We start from the raw sequence: 23915 nt of genomic DNA, 5'->3' as shown, positions 1-23915 counted from the left end.
AATCACAGCAAGCTAAATAGATAAAAATATTAAAGAATAGTGAACAGTTACAAAAATATCTAACACTTCTATGGTGCTTCTGTGTGCCAGGTTCTGGTCTGGATGTTTTACACTTATTAACAACCTTATGAAGAAAGTACTATTATTATTTCTATATTCCAAAAAGGCAAAATGGGAACAAATAATCATAATCATAATAAAGCACAGTGTGTCAGAGGTTATGCAGTAAGTAGACACGGAAGCAGAATCCACCCAAGAGACACCACGTACTTAATCCTGCAAGACCTAGAGTATGGGTTCCTCTCATATGGTGAATTAGTGTTCTCATACATGTTTGCTAGTACAATAGGAGGAAATAAAAGAAAGAATGTGGGAAGAAGTGTTAAGAGATTATTTTCAGAAGAAAGACAAAATTGTGACTTGTATACAGGTATAAAAAATGAGCACATGTTAAAGAGTTTATTTTACTCATATAACACAAGGGACCCAGGCAGATGTTAGACAGAGCCAGTTCAAAGGAGAAATCAAATCAGGACAATTTTATATGGACTAGGGATGCTGCGATAAATTATAGGTGGTCACAAAACTTGTTTATCTGCAGGGTACAGAGTGTCAAATCACTACCAGACAATGTATAATTTATACATCTATCAATTGCTTATAGCTTACAAAGAACCTTTAAATGGTTCAAATACAATGACAGGCTAACTCAGTACTGTGTGTTAAAGAGGATGCAGTTTTCCATTAAAACAATACTTTTTTTTTTTCAACAGAAACCATGTTCTGAAAGAATGGCTGAAAATTTAATAATATTGATAAAAATCATAAATCCTCTGATTCAGAACATACAAGTCTGAGGAAAGGTAGATAGTAAGAAACGAGCCCCTAGACATACTATGCTAAAAGCTGCAGAATACTCAAAGCTAAGGAGATCCTGGGAACAAGAGAAGACAAAAGAGCAGCTTTCTAACAAAGAAACAGGAAAGAGACTGCAGACCTTTTAGAGAGTGCAGTAGAAGACAGAAAAAAAAAAAGTACCTTCTAAATACTGAAGGAAAATAATTATCAACTTAGAAATCTTTCGCCAGCTAAACCATTTTTTATGTGCGGGGCAAAATCAGACATTTCCAAGAAAACAAAGACTAAAAGAGTTTCCCATGCAGTGGAAAACAACCAGAAATACTACTATGAAATAAACTAGCAGGGGCACCTGGGTGGCTCAGTGGTGGAGCTTCTGGCTAGGGGACTGATTCAGGGGTTCTGGGATTGAGTCCATCATCAGGCTCCCTGCAGGGAGCCTGCTTCTCCCTCTGCCTATGTCTCTGCCTCTCTTTCTGTGTCTCTCATGAGTAAATAAATGGAATCTTTAAAAAATAAAAAGAAACTACCAGAAGGAACATTTAGGAATAAGAGATGAGAAGGAATGGTAAGCAAAGCAGTTGGTTGAAAAATCAAGTAAATATAGGGATGCCTGGGTGGCTCAGTTAGTTAAATATCTGACTTGGGCTCAGGTCATGATCTCAGGGCTATGGGATTAAACCCTATGCTCAGTGGGGAGTCTGTTTGTCCCTCTGCCATACAGTCTCTGTCTCCTCTCTCTTTCTCAAATAAATAAAGTCTTTAAAAAAAAAAGTCAGGTAAATATAAACAAGTTGGAATATATAAAATAATATTGATGGGCTTGGGAGTATGAAAAACAAAGAGTTTAAATGCCAGAAAATAGTAACATGGAAAGTGGTACTTGGATAGCAAGTGGAGACAAAACATTCCATTGTTGTGCTGACAGGGCACAGAGTGGTCAGTTTTGAGTAAGATACACATGTTAAAAATGTAAGAACAACCATCAGAAGCATAGGAATAATATAGTGAACTTTCAAACAGGTAGGGAGTGAGTAGGGGAAAAATAAGGAAAACATGAGAAACTCCCAAAAAGGAGGAAGAAGTACAATCAAAAGAGAGAGAAATCAAAAGCACAAAATTAAGTAGTAGAGATAAAACCAAACATTGCAACAGAGAAAATAAAAGTAAGTGGATTAGGCAGCTGGTTATATATAACCAGCTATATATATGTGTATATATATATATATATATATATATATATATATATACACACACACACACACACATTTGAGATTTCCCAACTATATATACTTTAAAAAATCTAGCTATAGGCCATTTGGATGGAACTAAAGCACTTAAGTACACAAGAAACAAAAATAAACACATTAATTAAAATAAAAAGTAAAAAATGAAAAGATAAGCCTGATAAACAGGAACCAGGAATGAGAATGGCTATGTTTACAACAGAGAAACAATGACCACGAAAAGCAAAAAGAACCCCAAAAAACAGAAAACCAAAAACCACAACACGCACTGCAATAAAAAAATAAAAGATACAATTAAAATTAAAGGTCTAGTCAATGATAAACATTTTTTTCCTTTAAATATTTTATTTATTAGAGAGAGAGAGCGAGAGAGAGCGCAAGCACAAGCAGGGGGAGTGGCAGAGGGAGAGGAGAGGGAGAGGAAGAGGGAGAAGCAACCTTCCTGATATGCAAGGAGCCAGATGCAGGGCTCTGTTTTAGGACCCTGAGATCATGACCTGAACTGAAGGCAGAAGCTTAACTGACTGAGCCAGCCAGGCATCTCAAAAAGAAACAATTTCTAAGAATATATAACAAATCTCTCATGTATGCACTAAATACAAAATATCTTTGAAACAAAGGAAGAAAATTGGCAGACATCCATAATTTTGGCAGAATATTTTGATGTACTTCTTTTAGTAATTGATAGTTTAAAAAGAAAAAAAAAACATAAGGGTATCTCAGTTTTGAACTACACAGTTACCAAGACTTATCTAATATATAAATATAGATACAGTTATAGAAATACTCAGAGATATAGGAATAGATTTATCTTTGTTATACTAAAAATAAATATCTGCAGAACTAAGTATTATATATGAATAAAAAAATCTTCAGTGTGAGTGTGTGTGTGTGTGTGTGTGTGTGTGTGTCTGCCTCTGCCTGTGTGTAGGGGGAATACATAGCCTTAAATGCTTACATTAAAAAATATTTAAAAAGGAAAATTTGTGAGTTAATCACCAATGTCCAGAAATTAGAAAAAACATTAAGTAGGAGGAAGAAAAAACAGAGTAAAAATACATTAAATATGAAAAATAGAAATCAAGAAGGAGTAAGGTGGTTTTTAGAAAGAACTAATAAAATGAACACACTTCAGAATAATTATCAAGAAAATAAGAAGGTACAAAGAAATGTTTATTAGCAATAAAATGGGTTTATAACCACAGATATTTTATTTATTTATTTATTTTAAAGATTTGATTTATTTATTCATGAGAGACCCAGAGCAAGAGAGCAAGGCAGAGACACAGGCAGAGGAGGCAGCAGGCTCCAGGCAGGGAGCCCGATGTAGGACTCAATCATGGGTCTCCAGGATCACAACCTGGGCTGAAGGTGGCACTAAACCACTGAGCTACCCAAACTGCCCTAACCACAGATTTTTATTTTATTTTATTTTATTTTATTTTATTTTATTTTATTTTATCTTAATTTTATTTTATTTTATTTTATTTTTTATTTTATTATTTATTTATTTATTTTTGCACTTTATAACAATAGCACAGATGCTGCTTTATTTCCTCAAAGGTGTTCGTTAGGAAATTCCAACCTGGAGAAATTACAGAGTACTGCGTGTCAGTGTATGTACCATGGGTATGTTAGGGGATGTGTGTGTGTGTGCACTTGTGTGCCTGCATATGCATGTGTGTGCATGCCCATGTGTGCTTGTATATGTGTGTGCACGTGTGTGTGTGCATGTGTGTGTGTGTGTGGCAGAGCAGGATGCAGAGCAGTTCAGCAGAAAAAATAAAATGTCATTGTCCCTCAGTGATTTGGTCTCACTCAGGAGCTGCCCTCACTAAAGCAGGGAACACACACACACTCACACACAGTCCCTCCCAATCATTGCAAATACTCCCATATCATATCTTTTGCCCACCTCCATGCTTGTTCCCAGGATGGTGTCCCAGGTGGAGGGAGCAGGTGCTCTGCATCCTCCTGCTGGTCTCTGGATCTGAGCTGACTGGGGTCTGTGGGGTTTGCTGGAGGCCCAGCTGATGTCTATGCCCAGGGGTCAGAGGGTCCAGCCTTTCTCTATTCCCTAGGGGCCTGGGGACCCTTCTGGTCATCTCAATGTCCCTTTATCCCAGGGGTTCAGTGGATCCCCTGTGGGCCACATGGGGCTGAAGCAGGTGACCACAGATATTTTAAAACAAGTGACACTATTATGGATAGCTTTAGGCCACTAAATTTGGATATTTAGCCAGAATTATTTTTTTCCTGAAAAAATAAAAGCTGGTTCTAGACAAAAATAGAAAAAATAGACAAGAAGATTGAGTCAATATATATTTCTAAAAATAGACTATTTTTTAGAGAAGTTTTAGGTTCATAGCATAATTGAGTGGAAGATACAGAGATTTCCCCTCTATCCCCTGCTCCCCCACATGCACAGCCTCCCCACATCAGAGTGGAACATTTGATATGATTGATGAATTGACACATCATTATCACATAAGTCCATAGTTTGCATTAGGGTTCACTCTTCATGTACATTCTCTGGATTTGGAGAAATGTGTAAGACTATATATATTCACCATAGTTATATTATACAGAGTAGTTTCATTGCCCTAAAAATGTTCTGCTCCATCTATTTATCCCTCCCTCATCATAACCCCAGCAAACACTAACTTTTGTACTGTCTTCATAATTTTGCCTTTTCTGGAATGTCATATATTTGGAATCATACATATATAGCCTTTCCAGATTGGTCTTTTTCACCTAGTAATAAACATTTAAGGTTTCTCCATGTCTTTTCCTGATTTGTTAATTCATTTCTTTTTATTACTGAATGATTTTCCATTGTCTGGATGTATCAAAGTTGATTTATCCAGTCACCTACTGAAGGACATCTTGGTTGCTTCCAAGTTTTAGGAATAATAAAACTGCTATAAACATCTGTGTACAGATTTTTGTATACCTAAGTTTTTAGCTCCTTTAATAAATAGCAAGGAATGTGATTGTTGAGTTGTTGGACTGTATGGTAAGAGTATGTTTAGTTTTGTAAAAAACTGCCTAACTATCTTCCAAAGTGGCTATACATTTTGTATTCCCACCAGTAATGAATCAGACTTCTTTTTTGCTCCATATCCGTGTCGGCATTTGGTGTTAGATTTTGGCCATCTAAGAGGTGTATCTCATTTTAGTGTGCATTTTCCTAATGACATATGATATGGAGAAGCTTTTCTTGTGCTTATTTGACTTTATATCTTTGCTGAGGTGTCTGTTCAGGTTTTTGACTCATTTTAAATTAGGTTGTTTTTATACTTATTGTTGAATTTCAAGAGTAGTTTCCATATTTTGGATAATAGTCTCTATCAGGTATGTCTTTTTCTAATATTTTCTCACAGTATGAAGCTTTCCTTTCATTCTCTTGATTGACATGTTTTGGGAAATAAATCAGAAAAGGTGGGTTTTATAGACAAGTTTCATCTAGTGTACAATGTCACTTATGAACATACATGTATAAATCTTAACTAAATTTTAGCTCACTAAATCTAGCAATAATTAAAAATAAATTGAATCAAATATAATTTTCTATTAGGAATACAGGTTTTGTTTAACTTTAGAAAAATCTATTTACATAATTTACCCTATTAATGGAATGGAGAAAAATAATATAATAATCTTGGTAAGTGGAGAAAAATCAACTGTGACAGTATTTGATACCTATTTGTGAAAAAGAATTAAACTTGATTTCAGTTGATGTAAAGTCTTTACCAAAAGCCCATTTAATGCTGAAACATTAGAAGTTTCTGTATGTGGAAAACAAAATAAGGATATCCATTGTCATTGCATATCTTAATAATGGTATGAATTTAAGTAGTAATATAAGTAAAGTAATAAAATGTTAAGGATTAGAAAAAAAATAAACTAAATTACCATCATTCATAGACTATGTGGTTTTTTTTTACATTAAAAAGGACTCTTAAAGACTATCTAGACAAAATATGTTGGCTAATAAACAAGTGTAAAAATACTGAATGTATTTCTTTACCCTTATGACAATTAGAAAATATAGTTTAACAATTTTTATTTTATTTTTTTTAAAGAATCACAGCCCACTTAAGCCATGTGTGCTGATTTTTTTTTAAGATTTTCTTTATTTATTCATGATAGACACAGAAAGAGAGAGAGGGAGAGGAAGAGGCAGAGACAGAAGCAGGCTCCATGCAGGGAGCCCGATGTGAGACTCGATCCCAGGACTCCAGGATCATGCCTGGACCAAAGGCAGGCACCAAACCATTGAGCAACCCAGGAATCCCAATTTAACAAATTTTATTTCCAATATCTGCAAGTATTAAAAATTACCAATAAATAGATATAAGAAAGACCAAAATAAATTATGAATTTATATCATATTTAATTTTGGGAATACTCGGTACACAAAGACGTCCAATTTTCACAAAATGTTCGGTAAATTTACTGTGATTCCAACTGAAGTCTCAGCAGGTCTTCATGGGACTGGACAAGTGGATCCCAGAATTTGCAGTGATGAATCAAAGGTCAAGGATCAGTAATATAGGGGAGGGGCAAGGTGGCGGAAGAGTAGGTCCCCAAGTCACCTGTCCCCACCAAATTACCTAGATAACCTTTAAATCATTCTGAAAATCTATGAATGCAGCCTGAGATTTAAAGAGAACAGCTGGAATGCTACAGTGAGAAGAGTTCGCGCTTCTATCAAGGTAGGAAGACAGGGAAGAAAGAATTAAAGAAACAAAAGGCATCCAAGGGGAGGGGCCCTGCGAGGAGCCGGGCTAAGGCTGGGGCGAGTGTCCCCAGGACAGGAAAGCCCCATCCTGGAGAAGCAGGAGCTTCACCAATCTTCCCAGAAGGAAGGGCGCTCGCAGGGAGTTGGAGCAGGACCCCAGGAGGGTGGGGATGCCCTCAGGCTCCCGGGGACACTAACAGACACCTGCGAGCCCAGGAGAGTGCGACAAGCTCCCTAAGGGCTGCAGCGCGGGCGGCTGGACCCGGGAGCAGCTTGGAGGGGCTCGGGCGGTGGCTCCTTGGAGGGGGCTGGGCAGCCGGGAGCGTGAATCCAACAGCGCAGGCTCCGGGAGCAGAGGACACCAGGGACACAGCCCAGGATCCGGCCTCCCCCCCGGGACACGCAGAGGCCAGGAGGGCCCAGGACAGCAAGGACGCTCCTGCCCGGAGCTGAGCATATCAGCGGCCCCGCCCCGGAGCATCCAGGCCCTGCAGACAGAGAGCTCTGTAAATACTGCCGGAGCTGACTCCAGGGCTCCAGAGCTGGCCGCGGCCACTGGGGTTGTTCCTTCTGGGGACTCATGGGGTAAACAACCCCCACTGAGCCCTGCACCAGGCAGGGGGCAGAGCAGCTCCCCCAAGTGCTAACACCTGAAAATCAGCACAACAGGCCCCTCCCCCAGAAGACCAGCTAGACGGACAGGGGAAAAACAAATTATTGACCAAGCAGCACTGGAAAATTACAGGGGAAAGTTCAAGGGGAAGTCAAGGGACTTACAGAACACAGAATCTGAGGATACTCCCCCCTGTTTTTTTTTTTTTCTTATTGTTTTTGTTGTTGTTTTTCTTTTTGATTTCTCTTTGCTTCCCCCACCCTTTTTTCCCTTCTTTCTCTTTCTTTCTCTTTTTCTTCTCTTTTGTTCTTTTTTCTTTTTCTCTTTTCTTTCCTTCTTTCTCTGCTCTCTTTTTTCCTTTTCCCAATACAACTTGTCTTTGGTCAATCTGCACTGAGCAAAATGACTAGAAGGAAAACCTCACCTCAAAAGAAAGAATCAGAAACAGTCCTCTCTCCCACAGAGTTACAAAATTTGGATTACAATTCAATGTCAGAAAGCCAATTCAGAAGCACTATTATACAGCTACTGGTGGCTCTAGAAAAAAGCATAAAGGACTCAAGAGACTTCATGACTACAGAATTTAGATCTAATCAGGCAGAAATTAAAAATCAATTGAATGAGATGCAATCCAAACTAGAAGTCCTAACGACGAGGGTTAACGAGGTGGAAGAAAAAGTGAGTGACATAGAAGACAAGTTATGGCAAAGAGGGAAACTGAGGAAAAAAGAGACAAACAATTAAAAGACCATGAGGATAGATTAAAGAAAACAAATGACAGCCTGAAAAGAAAAACATACATTGAATTGGGGTTCCCAAGGGCGTCGAAAGGGACAGAAGTCCAGAATATGTATTTGAACAAATCATAGCTGAAAACTTTCCTAATCTGGGAAGTGAAACAGGCATTCAGATACAGGAAATACAGAGACCCCCTCCCTAAAATCAATAAAAACCATTCAACCCCTGGACATTTAATACTTAAGCTTTCAAATTCCAAAGATAAAGAGAAGATCCTTAAAGCAGCAAGAGACAAGAAATCCCTGACTTTTATGGGGAGAAGTATTAGGGTAACAGCAGACCTCTCCACAGAGACCTGGCAGGCCAGGAAGGGCTGGCAGGATATATTCAGGGTCCTAAATGAGAAGAACATGCAACCAAGAATACTTTATCCAGCGAGGCTCACATTCAGAATGGAAGGAGAGATAAAGAGCTTTCAAGACAGGCAGGAACTGAAAGAATATGTGACCTCAGAATCAGCTCTGCAAGAAATTTTAAGGGGGACTCTTAAAATTCCCCTTTAAGAAGAAGTCCAGTGGAACAATCTACAAAAACAGGGACTGAATAGATATCATGATGACACTAAACTTATATCTTTCAATAGTAACTCTGAACGTGAACAGGCTTAATGACCCCATCAAAAGGCGCAGGGTGTCAGACTGGATAAAAAAGCAGGACCCATCTATTTGCTATCTACAAGACTCATTTTAGACAGAAGGACACCTGCAGCCTGAAAATAAAAAGTGGGAGAACCATTTACTATACAAATGGTCCTCAAAAGAAAGCAGGGGTAGCCATCCTTATATCAAATAAACTGAAATTTAACCCGAAGACTGTAGTGAGTGATGAAGAGGGACACTATATCATACTTAAAGGATCTATCCAACAAGAGGACTTAACAATCATCAATATGTATGCCCTGAATGTGGGAGTTGCCAAATATATCAATCAATTAATAACCAAAGTTAAGACATACTTAGATAATAATACACTTATACTTGGTGACTTCAATCTAGCACTTTCTACACTAGATAGGTATTCTAAACACAACATCTCCGAAGAAATGAGAGCTTTAAATGATACACTGGACCAGAAGGATTTTACAGATATCTACAGAACTTTTTTATTTATTTATTTATTTATTTATTTATTTATTTAAATTGAAGCCTGAAGGCTTTATTTTTTTTTATTTTTTTTATGATAGTTACACAGACTGTGAGAGAGAGAGAGAGAGGCAGAGACACAGGCAGAGGGAGAAGCAGGCTCCATGCACCAGGAGCCGACATGGGATTCGATCCCAGGTCTCCAGGATCATGCCCTGGGCCAAAGGCAGCGCTAAACCGCTGCACCACCCAGGGATCGCTCTACAGAACTTTACATCCAAACTCAACTGAATACACATTCTTCTCAAGTGCACATGGAAGTTTTCCAGAATAGACCACATACTGGGTCACAAATCGGATCTTAACTGATACCAAAAGATTGGGATCGTCCCCTGCATATTCTCAGACCATAATGCCTTGAAATTAGAACTAAGTCACAAGAAGAAGTTTGGAAGGACTTCAAACACATGGAGGTTAAGGACCATCCTCCTAAAATATGAAAGGGTCAACCAGGAAAAGGAAGAATTAAAAAGATTAATGGAAACTAATAAGAATGAAGATACAACCGTTCAAAATCTTTGGGATACAGCAAAAGCAGTCCTGAGGGGGAAATACATCGCAATACAAGCATCCATCCAAAACGGGAAAGAACTCAAATACAAAAGCTAGCCTTACACCTAAAGGAGCTAGAGAAAAAAAAGCAAATACATCGTACACCCGGCAGAAGAAGAGAGTTAATTAAGATGCGAGCAGAACTCAACGAAATCGAGACCAGAAGAACTTTGGAACAGATCAACAAACCAGGAGTTGGTTCTTTGAAAGAATTAAAAAGATAGATAAACCTTTAGCCAGCCTTATTAAAAAGAAGAGAGAGAAGACTCAAATTAATAAAATCATGAATGAGAAAGAAGAGATCACTACCATCACCAAGGAAATACAAACGATTTTAAAAACATTATGAACAGCTGTACGCCAATAAATTAGGCAATCTAGAAGAAATGGACGCATTTCTGGAAAGCCACAAACTACCAAAACTGGAACAAGAAGAAATAGAAAACCTGAACAGGCCAATAACCAGGGAGGAAATTGAAGCAGTCATCAAAAACCTCCCAAGACACAAGAGTCCAGGGCCCGATGGCTTCCCAGGGGAATTCTATCAAACGTTTAAAGAAGAAACCATACCTATTCTACTAAAGCTGTTTGGAAAGATAGAGATGGAGTACTTCCAAATTCGTTCTTTGAGGCCAGCATCACCTTAATTCCAAAATCAAAGACCCCACCAAAATGAGAATTCTAGACCAATATCCCTGATGAACATGGATGCAAAAATTCTCAACAACATACTAGCCAATAGGATCCAATAGTACATTAAGAAGATTATTCACCATGACCAAGTAGGATCTATCCCCGGGACGCAAGGCTGGTTCAACACTCGTAAAACAATCAATGTGATTCATCATATCAGCAAGAGAAAAACCAGGAACCATATGATCCTCTCATTAGATGCAGAGAAAGCATTTGACAAAATACAGCATCCATTCCTGATCAAAACTCTTCAGAGTGTAGGGATAGAGGGAACATTCCTCAACATTTTAAAAGCCATCTTCGAAAAACCCACAGCAAATATAATTCTCAATGGGGAAGCACTGGGAGCCTTTCCCCTAAGAATAGGACCCATACAGCGATCTCCACTCTCACCACTGCTATTTAACATAGTACTACAAGACCTAGCCTCAGCAATCAGACAACAAAAAGACATTAAACACATTCAAATTGGCAAAGAAGAAGTCAGACTCTCACTCTTCACTGATGACATGATACTCTACATAGAAAACCCAAAAGCCTCCACCCCAAGATTGCTAGAACTCATACAGCAATTTGGCAGCATGGCAGGATACAAAATCAATGCCCAGATGTCCGTGGCATTTCTATACACTAATAATGAGACTGAAGAAAGAGAAATTAAGGAGTCAATCCCATTTACGGTTGCACCCAAAAGCATAAGTTACCTAGGAATAAACCTAACCGAAGAGGTAAAGGATCTATACCCTAAAAACTATAGAACACTTCTGAAAGAAATTGAGGAAGACGCAAAGAGATGGAAAAATATTCCATGCTCATGGATTGGCAGAATTAATATTGTGAAGATGTCAATGTTACCCAGGGCAATTTACACGTTTAATGCAATCCCTATCAAAATATCATGGACTTTCTTCAGAGAGTTAGAACAAATTATTTTAAGATTTGTATGGAATCAGAAAAGACCCCGAATAGCCAGGGAATTTTAAAAAAGAAAACCATAGCTGGGGGCATCACAATCCCAGATTTCAGGTTGTACTACAAAGCTGTAGTCATCAAGACAGTGTGGTACTGGCACAAAAACAGACCCATAGATCAATGGAAAAGAATAGAGAATCCAGAACTGGACCCTCAACTCTATGGTCAACTTATATTTGATAAAGGAGGAAAGACTATTCACTGGAAGAAAGACAGTCTCTTCAATAAATGGTGCTGGGAAAATTGGACATCCACATGCAGAAGAATGAAACTAGATCACTCTTTGCACCATGCACAAAGATGAACTCAAAATGGATGAAAGATCTAAATGTGAGACAAGATTCCATCAGAATCCTAGAGGAGAACACCGGCAACATCCTTTTTGAACTCGGCCACAGTAACTTCTTGCAAGATACATCCATGAAGGCAAAAGAAACGAAAGCAAAAATGAACTTTTGGGACTTCATCAAGATAAGAAGCTTTTGCACAGCAAAGGATACAGTCAACAAAACTAAAAGCAACCTACAGAATGGGAGAAGATATTTGCAAATGACGTATCAGGTAAAGGGCTAGTTTCCAAGATCTATAAAGAACGTATTAAACTCAACACCAAAGAAACAAACAATCCAATCATGAAATTGACAAAAGACACGAAGAGAAATCTCACAGAGGAAGACATAGACATGGCCAACATGCACGTGAGGAAATTCTCTGCATCACTTGCCATCAGGGAAATACAAATCAAATCCACAATGAGATACCACCTCACACCAGTGAGAATGGGGAAAATTAACAAGGCAGGAAACCACAAATGTTGGAGAGGATGTGGAGAAAAGGGAACCCTCTTACACTTTTGGTGGGAATGTGAACTCGTGAAGCCACTTTGGAAAAGTCTGTGGAGGTTCCTCAAAGAGTTAAAAATAGACCTGCCCTACGACCCAGCAATTGCACTGTTGGGGATTTACCCCAAAGATTCAGATGCAATGAAACACCAGGACACTTGTACCCCGATGTTTCTAGCAGCAATGTCCACAATAGCCAAACTGTGGAAGGAGCCTCGGTGTCCATCGAAAGATGAATGGATAAAGAAGATGTGGTTTATGTATACAATGGAATATTACTCAGCCATTAGAAACGACAAATACCCACCATTTGCTTCAACGTGGATGGAACTGGAGGGTAATTATGCTGAGTGAAATAAGTCAATCGGAGAAGGACAGGCATTGTATGGTCTCATTCATTTGGGGAATATAAAAATTAGTGAAAGGGAATAAAGGGGAAAGGAGAAAAGTCAGTGGGAAATATCAGAAAGGGAGACAGAACATGAAAGTCTGCTAACTCTGGGAAACGAACTAGGGGTGGTGGAAGGAGAGGAAGCCGGGTTGTGGGGGTGAATGGGTCTCGGGTACTGAGGAGGGCACTTGGCGGGATGAGCACTGGGTGTTATTCTGTATGTTGGCAAATTGAACCAATAAAAAATGAATTTATTATTAAAAAATAGGATAGGTAATATAACATTTAAACAAAAGAACAAAGGTGGGGGCTTACTCTGCTAAATACCAACATTTTCATTATGTTTTACTGATTAAGATGATATGATACTAGTGGAGCCTGCTGGATCAATCCTTGGGCAGCTGGTCCTTGATTCAGCTCAGGGAATGATCTCAGGGTCTTGGGATCAAGTCTTGCATCATGCTCTGAATGTGGATTCTGCTTGGAATTCTTTATCCCTCCCCGTCCTCCCTCCGTCTCTCTCTCTCTCTCTCTTAAAAAAAAAATATTGTACTAGGTTAGGGATAGTTATATAATTCAAGGAACAAATAGAGAGCTCAGAAACTTGATACCTGCTGTGGTAACATCTTATTTATTACATTGTTATAATCTATCCAATGTTACATTCAATTATTAAAACAACATCCATGTTATATGCCATCTAACATGTAAATTGGTGGATAAGGAAATGGATCTTGAATTCATTCTTCTGGAAGCCTCTTCCCCAGATATCTGCCTCCTGGGATATCTGCCTCCTGGGATTTCTGACCATTAAATTTCAGTTCTGCTCAAGACATTTTGTTCACGGACTATGACTGGCCACATTGGTGGTTGTAGATCCTTAACAGCTTAGAGTAAAATACAGAACTAAATCAAAATATCCAAAAAGAGGACTCATTACTTTCTTATGAAACAAATTAATCTATTGTAAATAGTCTGTTTTCCCTCTGACATCGGGATGTACCTTACATCAGAGGTGTCTTGACAGCTAGTTTTTCTTTGAAGAATTTTTTTTAAAGCAATAAATTCTTTTATTTTTTTATTTTTATTTTTTTATTGAGTTCAATTTGCCAACATATAGCATCATCCCATCAAGTGCCTCCCTCAGTGCCCATCACCCAGTCACCCCCATCCCCTGCCCACCTCCCTTTCCACTACCCCTTGTTCTTTTCCCAGTTAGGAGTCTCTCATGTTCTGTCTCCTTTCTGATATTTCCCACTCATTTTTTTCCTTTCCCCTTTATTCCCTTTCACTATTTTTTATATTCCCCAAATGAATGAGCCCATATAATGTTTTTCCTTCTCTGATTGACTTATTTCACTCAGCATAATACCCTCCAGTTCCATCCACGTCGAAGCAAATGGTGGGTATTTGTCATTTCTAATGGCTGAGTAATATTCCATTGTATACATATGCCACATCTACTCCTAACTTTGGGAAACGAACTAGGGGTGGTGGAAGGGGAGGAGGGCGGGGGGTGGGGGTAAATGGATGAGGGGCACTGAGGGGGGCACTTGACGGGATGAACACTGGGTGTTATTCTGTATGTTGGCAAATTGAACACCAATAAAAATAAATTTATTATTAAAAAAGAAAAGTTTTGTGGTATCCCCCCAAAAAGATTAAAATAAATGATACCTTAGATCTTTTGAGATAGATTGGATCTATCTTCCTCCTTTACTTTTTTCTTCCAATATTTTTATTTTATTACTTTTATTGAGATATAATTGATATATAACCTTATGTAAGTTTACTGTGTGCAGTGTGTTGAATTGTGTGTATATTGCAATATGTTTACCACTCTAGCATTATCTAACACCTTTATCACATCAAATTGCATAATCATTATTTCATTTTGTGGTGAGAACAGTGGAGATCATTTTTCTTCTCTTCTGCTCTTCTGTCTCTCTTTCAAGGATGATGTGAGCTCAGAGGAGACAGGATGGGCTGCACATTAGTCTTTATTCATTAGAGTGATCATGAGCCCACACACCTAGTGCCCTCTTCAGTACAGCACAGTGACCCTGGATTTTTTCCTAATCCTTCAGTATTACCTGTACACAAAGTCTTAGTTTAGTGAACATGTGTCCTGTTGGGGGTTGGTCTTTCTGGGCTTCCTTGATGATTGGTCATCCTCTTCTTCTCTCTTGGGGCACTGACAGCCAGGATCTTGGCCAGGTGATTCTGTGAATGGTATGGTCACCTTCTTTTCCTGGGCTTAGGATTGAGCTTCTCCATGATTGGCAGTGGGGGGTCAGTGCTACAGGCAGGCTGAGCAGAAGGCTGCACTGAACTGGGTTCAGAGGCTCTGCTTCCCAGGTCAGGAGCCAGGGGTGGAACCAAACACCCAGAGGGATGGAGGACAGAAAGAAATCTAATCCCAGGATTCCCAGGTTCACCTCTGCCTGCCTATGCCTTCACTGACTTCTGAAAGCACAGCTTGCAATTAATTCTGTAAGCATTGAACCCTGGGTCCCACAGGCATGGCCACCCTTACTTTGCTTCTAAGCCTGATGCTAGCCTTACTGCTAAGGTAAGTGTTAAGGTAAGGTGTTAGGCCAACACCTCACTCCACCCCAGTGTCCAGGCAAACCACAGCTTCATGAAGCTTCCTTTTGTCTAGTTTACCTCCAGGTATGTAATCAGACCATGCATTCTGTGGGGGATGTACCAACCTTCCTTTCCACCTGCTGGAGTTAGGCTCATCTTTAGGACCTGGCCAGCTGCCTTTTCTTCCTGACCACCACACTAAGACTGTAGGATCTGCACTCTGGATAACTGGGCTAAATATGCCTCCTTTCCATGGTCAATTTTCATTGACCAAGGCCCCCTTGCCCTTGTTCCCCCATTGGTGGTGGGGGTGCTCCTAGAGTTCTCCCCATATCAAGTGGAAGCTTGTCTGCCCTGGGACAAGGACCCAGGCAGCTGGAAAGAGGAGCTGTCAAAGGGAATGAGGTTGCCAGGTGCCTGAGTCTTCAAGAACTCAGAGGGTACATCATGTCTTAAGTACATAAGCAGTATATATATTCAGACTGCTTAATAACAGAAGGTTTCACATGCACATCAGAGCAGAGGAGTGAACCAAGTTCTGTGGGCCCACCCCAGCTCCCATGATTATCGGTGTTATCATAATGCCCTCATGGTCACTATCTGCTGCACGCACATAGTCCATGAGACAAACAGTACTGATGCTCACCTCCTGTGTCATGGCAGTGGTTCAGCTGTGTTCAGCCTCAGCCTTTAGCCATAGAGACCTTTTACAAACAAACTTTATCTCCAGTTCTAATGGCCAAAGCCAATAAAGCGGTATTAGCATACAATTATTACAGCAGTTTGCTTTTATATCATTTATGTATAAAATAGAAAAGAACCCTAAAACTGCCAAAATGAATATTAAGATTTGAATTTTGATATCGATAACAGTGTTAACAGTTGTGTTTATCTCAATATTCTGTTTTTGTTTTAATTTAAATTCAATTAGCCAAAATACAGTACATCATTAGTTTCAGATGTCCTTTTCAATAATTCGGTCAGTTACATATAATACCCAGTGCTCATCACATTATGTGCCCTCCTTAATGCAATCACCCAGTTACCCCATCCCCCCACCTACTGCCACCCTTCCAGCAACTTTGAATTTGTTTTCCAGACTTAAGAGTCACTTATGGTTTGTCTTCCCCTCTGATTTTTCCCCATTCTATTTTGGTTTAACTGTTTAGAAATCAGTGAGTCACACAGGTAAACTGTTGTTAATGGAAACAGATTTTTATCTTGTTTTTACTCATTTGTCTTGTGATCTCAAGAGTCTCTTCAATTAAATTGATCCAAATGTGTGGAGGAAGAGCTTGGAGGAATTCTTCTTCTTTTTTTTTTTCTTTCCAGAATTAAGTCACTGATCTAACAGATGCTCATAGTCTTTGTTATAAATATAAAAATCAGCAAGAAGAAACCCAAGCTTAAAATAAGCAAAACTATGCATCCTGTGTCATGCATCACATGACACTTTCAGTTGTTGCAGCTACAGTGGTGGGAACAGGTGCCAGTTCTGTGCTGGGCAGCAGGGTGCAGGTTCTTTGCTGGAATTGGAGGCTCAAATGTGGATTTCTTTAAAAAGAGTGTGCAAAACTGAAATCTTACTGGATGACTCATTTACAAGAGGTTCAAATACAGGCACAGGCATGGAAAGAGACGTTTTAGTTTAACTTTCAGCCAAAAAGGAGTTAAATGAGCCACATGTATTGATCCATTGGTTTTCTAGTTTGAAGTTAAAATTTTGTAGAAGTCATTTGAGTGTGTTTGGACTTGTGTTACTATTTTAGAATACAAGGAAAAGAGAATATCGGAATCAACATTTACACTATCAACATTTACACTAAGTTTACATTTATGGAATCAACTCCAGAGCATACCCAGAAAATCTCACGGATCCAGAGAACCTAGTTTGCAAATTATGGTATGATCTAGAGCGATTTTGTGAAGATCCACCTTTTCAGCTATTTTGTTCCTAGTCACTGTTTATCATGTGATTCATTGAGACAGTTGGGTACAGACCACAGTCAAGCAAAGATATTTGCATCTTGAGCCTGCCTCCTCCTCCCTCTCACTGTGTGCTTGCAAGTAAGGAGGTAGGTATGTCCTTCCTCTCAAAAGATTATCCTTTTAAGGCAGCCTCATATGTATCCCTTCCTTCTTCCTCTGCACTACATCACATTTTTATTTCATATTCAAACCCTGACTTTTTTGTATAGTTTTTTTTTCCCCTGAAGTTTCTGGTTGATTTTTTTTTCTTACTTATTATGGTAACTTAAGAAAAAAAAAATGTGTCCTTAATAGAATCCATAATGTTTCCCAGCTTGTTTTCTCCATTGCTCTAACTCTACTTTGCTCTCCTCAGAGACCCCTCATGTCTTGCTGTAAGACCCCACCTTTTCTAAGCCCTGCATAGCTCATCATGCAAATCCATTATCTTGATCCCTAGGTGTAGTCCAAAAGTTTATTTCCTTTTTTTTTTTTCAGTATTCACCTTCATTTTCCTAGCGCTCATCCTCAAATCTATGACCAAGAAAATATACGTTAAATACACACAAACTCTCTGAGGCCTTAGTATTCTTGAAAGCGTCTCCCTTTGCCTTCATGTTCAACTGGTATCTTTCAGCTCTAGCATTTCTCTGTGTGATTTCTTTGCTAGTTTCCTGTCCTGTTGTCTCTCCAGCCTCTGTTGAGTGAGTTCCCCTGGTCTTGTACTCTGGAGGCTTGCCTCATCTCTGTCCTACATGTCATCTCTGTGATTCTTCTCAGCCAAACCTCCCACCTATTGATAAAAAATTGTTTCATAAATCATATTTAACTTTCATACTGCTCTTCGTTTTGTCTCAATGCAGTATTCTCTTGAATTTCTGTGAGGATATTACTTTTTTGAGTAATTTTTTATTCCTTTTGTTGATTGCATCATCTTGGATGGAAAAGAGCTGTTGTTGTGGACTGGAACTGGCAAGACAGGGTGAGCAGGGTTAGGATTGGCTAGTTTGAAGAATTTCAGTGGGCTCTGGATCATAGGGGCTGTCACTAGTTGTTTGGTACCTGGCCTTAAGGTTGTTAGGACAGAGGGATAGAAGGCTGGAGTGTGAGACCTTGATAAAGGAGATGGCTAGGGTATAGGCTCTGGATTAGATGGTTTGCATTTGAGAGATGCACTGGTAAGCAAGTTGTTTCCTATTTCTAGAAACTGGCCACCCTGGCAGGGGCCAGGTAGGGGGGACAGTTTCTCCAGGGTCAGCAAAGCATCAGAATACAGAAGATAAAAGATGTGGATAATAAGGGCTATTGGCTTTAATTGTTCTTTTTTCCTGTTTTGTATCTTCCTCCCACCCCCTTTATTCAAGTTGGTAACTCCTGGGTGTGGGAGGTTCTGAACATGAACACACAGGGGGCTAGGGTGCAACTGTCTAAAACCTGTACCTAATTCTGCTCTCTTCACCTGCCCTCCTTCCTGTCATTGCCAACCATGGAGCCCAGGATGCCTCTGGGCTCTGCTGGTGCCCAGCAGCCTCCTGTGCTTGCAGCTCAGTCATTCAAGATGCATTGGTTAAGTACAATCAAGAGTTAGATGCATTCAGGAGGCTGGAACTGGAGCTTTGAAGATAGTGGGTCAAAATCCCTGCCCTCATGGGGCTGTCAATGACAGAGTGCCTCTACCCACCCTTTATCTCCTATATATAGAGAAATTTCTTATCTGCTGATGTCCAATGAAATTGTCTTCAGGTTTAAGTTTGGCTAAGAAAACTTTGTTTTATGTGCATATGAAAATAACAGTGCATATGAAATGGGTGTGTGTGGGGGTGGACATTGGCTGCTACCAACCTGTGCTCTGAGAAGATCTCCCAGGCCAGCTGCAAATGGTGTTGGCATGACCTGAGGATGAAGAATAGCACTTAAAAAAATTAAATATTTTATTTTATTTGAGAAGAAGAGAGAAAACAAGCAAGCACAAGCAGTGGAGAGGGCTAGAGGGAGAAGCATGCTCCCTGCTGAGCAGGGAACCTGATGTGGGACTAGATCCAAGGACCTGGGATCATGACCTGAGCTAAAGGCAGATACTTAAACCACTGAGCCATCCAGACGTCCGAGTAGTACTTCTCAAAGCCATTCTAGCTGCAGTCAGGACAGACCTAAGGGCACTGGGAGTCCACCGCCTGGCAGTGCTGACTCATGAAATCCTTTTCATGTTTCTAGTGCTGATGAGCGATTCGATGCCACATTCCACACCAACGTGTTAGTTAATTCTTCTGGGCATTGCCAGTACCTCCCTCCAGGTAAGATCCACTTCCTTTGTCCTCCTGTAGTTAGTTGAAGTGAGTTCAGGCACCAGTCCTGACATGCTCACAGGAGTGGTGGGCATCCTTTGCCTCATTAACACCCAACCCTTCCTGCTTTCTTCCCCTCTGTGTTCACAAATGTTTCCTGAACACGACAATGCCATCATCCTTATTTTTGTCTTGGCTCAAAGGGTCTTTGCCAATGTGTATTATATGTCCTTATTGTGTGCCAAGTGTTCTTTAAAATTAATCCACAGCTAAAGCAGGTCTCCCTCAGCAGATCACTCCTGGTTCTCCTTACAGCCTGCAAGCCAAACATCCTGGCACTTCCCTACTCTATTTCCAATGGCCATTTCACCTCCCGCCAGACCACATATCATCTTGGCAGTTTCTGCTCCCCAGGTGCTGAGGGCACGATGCTGGACTTGCTGGCTTCTTGAGCATGTGCATTAACAAGCAAGTGTGTTATATATAAGAGCAAGTGGTTTCAAAGTGGGGCTCATTAGTGCCTTATTCCTGACTGAGCTTCTCTTCTTTGCCACCAGTTGATGGTTAACTGCTTCCTGGGATCGATTTTTTTCCCACCAGCTCTTCATTTCTCTCAGTTCATTGGGCCCTGGACTGCTCACTGAATAATACAGAGCATGAGGAACCTGGGTTTTATGCTGTGAGGCAGATATTAGTAGTTTAAAAAATCTTATACATGATATTTTTTACATTGTTTTCCAGGATTATCTCCCCCTCTGCAACTGTTTAACTTCCTGCTCCCAGGCAGTCTTTAGCCAACTCCCACCTCAACACCAGTACACACACACACACCTCACACCATATCCACATACCTGTCACCCCCACACATTACACCTCACATATACACCCACATGCCTACCTCCCACTCAAATCCACACGCATTCATACACTGACCACACCCCCACATGCACATGCTACACACCACACACATTACACACATTACACAGCTATACCACACACCTCACATATACCCTCCACACACATATTCACACACATTCACACAGCAACTACACTCCCCACGTACACATATTATACACCACACACATGCTACACACCTATACCACATACCTCGCATATACACCCCACATACATACCTTCCACACACATTTACTTTCTCTTATTATATCTCTTATTATATCCACACACATTCACAGTAGCCACACACCCCACATACATACACTAAACACCACACACACACCTATACCATATCCATACACCTACCAACACATTATACACCACATACACCATACCAAATTCACATACAAGTAACCTCCCCACACCACATATATATTATACACCGCATACTTCACATATACACCCCACATACCTATCTCTTACACACACATCCACATACATTCATTCAAGCACCAACCACACTCCCCACATACCACACACACCAGAGCATTTCTGCTGCAGTAAATCCCAGTCTCACACCTTCATTTCACAGCACACTGCAAAGCTGGCCTTGTCTCCTGACTTGTTGCTTACACATTCTTTCTCATTAGCAGATGATAAGCATCCTGTGGGCAGATAGTGTGTTTACAAACCATAGAACCACCACTAGTCAACCAGGTGCCTGGCCCATCTGGTCATAAATGCACGAGTGAGTGATTAAACCCATCAAAGGTAAATACCTCCCAATGTTTGTATGGACTGAAGAAACACAGATTTTCAGTTTTCTGCCTTAAAACTTGTGCTTCCTTGCTACTTCCCCTGTTCCTTCACCCATCCCCCAGCCCAAGCATGCTTTCTGCCACACAGCAGGCCCCTAGGAGACTGAGGCTATGGGATGAGTCTTCCATCATACACACACACTTACATTCTTCTTCCCTAGCCTGTAAGTTGCAATTTCTATTATGAGGGCTGTTTTAGAAAACAATCTCCGGTGGTCATCAGTATACAAGAATATGGTGCTGCAGATTGTTTTGAAGGCTGAGGCTATTTTCAGCTACAAGAAGCAGCACTTCTAAGCTCCAGGCTGCCTGGGTACAGCAGTCCCCTCTGTGCTTCATTCCTGTGTCCCAGCCTCTGTGGCTCCAGGAGCCTGGAAGGACAGGGCATGCTGTGCTGTGGGTGTGGGTGTGGCAGTCTCCCCTACACTGGCAGGAGCCTAAGGGAGCTCCTGGCCTGGGGCAGCCAGCGTGTGCCCTAGGTCTGGTAGAACTTATCTGGGATGCTGTTCTGTTCAAGCAACCAAGCACAAGCAAAAGAAAAAAAGGTGCTTTGGGTGCAAGATTTGAAATAGAGACTTTGGTAATGAAATTACCTTTCTTTTTATTTCATATTTTAATTTTTAATAGCTTTGTTGTACAATTTACATATCATACAATTCACCCATTTCAAGTGCACAGTTCAGTGGTTTTCAGTAAATTCACAGAATTGTACAACCATTACCAAAATCTAGTGTTAGAGCATTTTTTTTTATCACCCCAACAAAATCCCTTTTGATGATCTGCAGTTAAGACCCACCTCACTACCAGCCCCAGGCCACCACTGATTACTTTCTATCGCTAGAGATTCTCCTTCTCTGGCTGTTTTGTAGAAATGGAATAATTCAATTAGGTAGAGTTACATTTTCTTTTCTTTTTTTAAGATGTTATTTATTTATTCATGAGAGACACACAGAGGGAGGCGAAACACAGGCAGAGGGAGAAGCAGGCTCCCTGCAGGAACCCCGATGCAGGACTCAATCCCAGGACTCCGGATCACAACCTGAGCTGAAGGCAGACACTCAACTGCTGAGCCACCCAGGAGCCCCTAGAGTTACATTTTCTACAAGCATGTGGGTTTGGGGGGATCTAGCCCATTAATGGGAGGGCAGTGTCTGTAGCTTCCCTATGAACATTGGGTGTACATCATATCTACTTAAAGGAACTTGAAAGGACAGGAAAGTTTTTTAAATTTCCCCGGCTTGGCTGTGGGGCGCGAGGGTTAGTGTTGGCAAGGCTGTTGAATCCCTTCCTCCATTCATTCTTCTTTTTTTTTTTTTAATTTAATAGTAGAAATATACAGAGCACTGACCCAGTCCCCAGAAGAGAGGAACCATTAGTTCTTTGTGCCTTCTCCTGCCTTCAGGCCTTTTTCTGGACCTCGTGGAGTCCATGGGCATAAGTTACTGGAGGGGGTTTATCTGTCCTCCTCTCCATAACCTGCCAGAAATTCACCTCCAGCTTGTCTTAGGTTGAAGACACCCTTCTCATTAGAAGCTCCTTGTATCCAAGCACTGTCTTCAACTTAAACCTATCAGTCTTTGTTCTGTTCTTAGTCTAGAATCTACATGAGTTAAAATTATCCTCCACATATATTTCTAGATAACCAAGAGTTTTCTCAATTTTTTAAAAGATTTTATTTATTTATTTGAGAGAGAGAGAGAGCGAGAGAACATGAGCAGGGGAGTGGGGCAGAAGGAGAAGGGGAGGGAGAAGTAGACTCCCACTGAGCAGGAAGCCTGATGTGCAGCTCAAACCCAGGACCCTGGATCATGACCTGAGCTGAAGGCAGATGCTTAATGGACTGAGCCACCCAGGTGCCCCTGTATTTTTTTTCTCAATTTTTTTCCTTCCAACCCTCTCCCCTTTTTTCTCAATTTTTAACCTAAGGAAATGCACACCCAGCTCCTCACTAAACAGAGACACAAACACACACACATACACATACACACATACACACATCCCTTTTATATTCTGCTTCTAAACCCTTTTATATTCTGCTTCTAAACCCTTCATCATTTTTATCAGTTATTCTGGGATTTTTTTTTTTTACATTCTTTACTTTCTCTTATTAGAGTTTGAAGATGCATGGTATGAGCAAGTTTACAGAATGTCTAATTCTTTGCCCAGAAATCCTTTAGAGTAGTCTTCAACAAAACATGGTGGGTATTGTTTTTGAAGTTTAAAAGACAAATGAAGCTTCATCAGAGCTTCCTCTTTAGAGACTTTCCAAAAAAGACCAAGCTTGTTCTGGACAGGTCTGCCTGTAGTTTGGAGGAGGAGGAGGGGCTGAAGGCCTCTGTAGTCACACTCAATCTCAAGGCCCAGGAGCCTACATCTCCTCTTCTTGAAGAGAACACAGGTGAGCCAGAACAATGTGTGCCTGAGGTACTGACCAAAAAGACATACTGAATATCAAAAAAATAATTTATCATTTAACTTGCCTACCCTTTCCAGGAGGAATAGACACTGC

At 40.3% G+C, this 23915-nt stretch overlaps 1 protein-coding gene across 5 annotated transcripts in view; it reads left to right on the top strand.

The window, feature by feature from the left end:
* CHRNA7 (cholinergic receptor nicotinic alpha 7 subunit) overlaps positions 1–23915 on the top strand; it is a 135002-nt gene that overhangs the window by 96638 nt on the left and 14449 nt on the right. For all 5 annotated transcript variants that reach the window (XM_049108004.1, XM_049108002.1, XM_025437403.3 and 2 more), the window contains one exon: positions 19624–19703. In XM_049108004.1, the coding sequence (XP_048963961.1) occupies positions 19624–19703 (80 nt within the window). The remainder of the gene's footprint in view (positions 1–19623; positions 19704–23915) is intronic.

This window comes from Canis lupus, chromosome 3 (genome assembly GCF_003254725.2).
Source record: "Canis lupus dingo isolate Sandy chromosome 3, ASM325472v2, whole genome shotgun sequence".
NCBI classification, from domain to species: Eukaryota; Metazoa; Chordata; class Mammalia; order Carnivora; family Canidae; genus Canis; species Canis lupus.
Note: the sequence above shows the minus strand (reverse complement) of the source record. Positions and strands in the feature narration are given on the sequence as shown.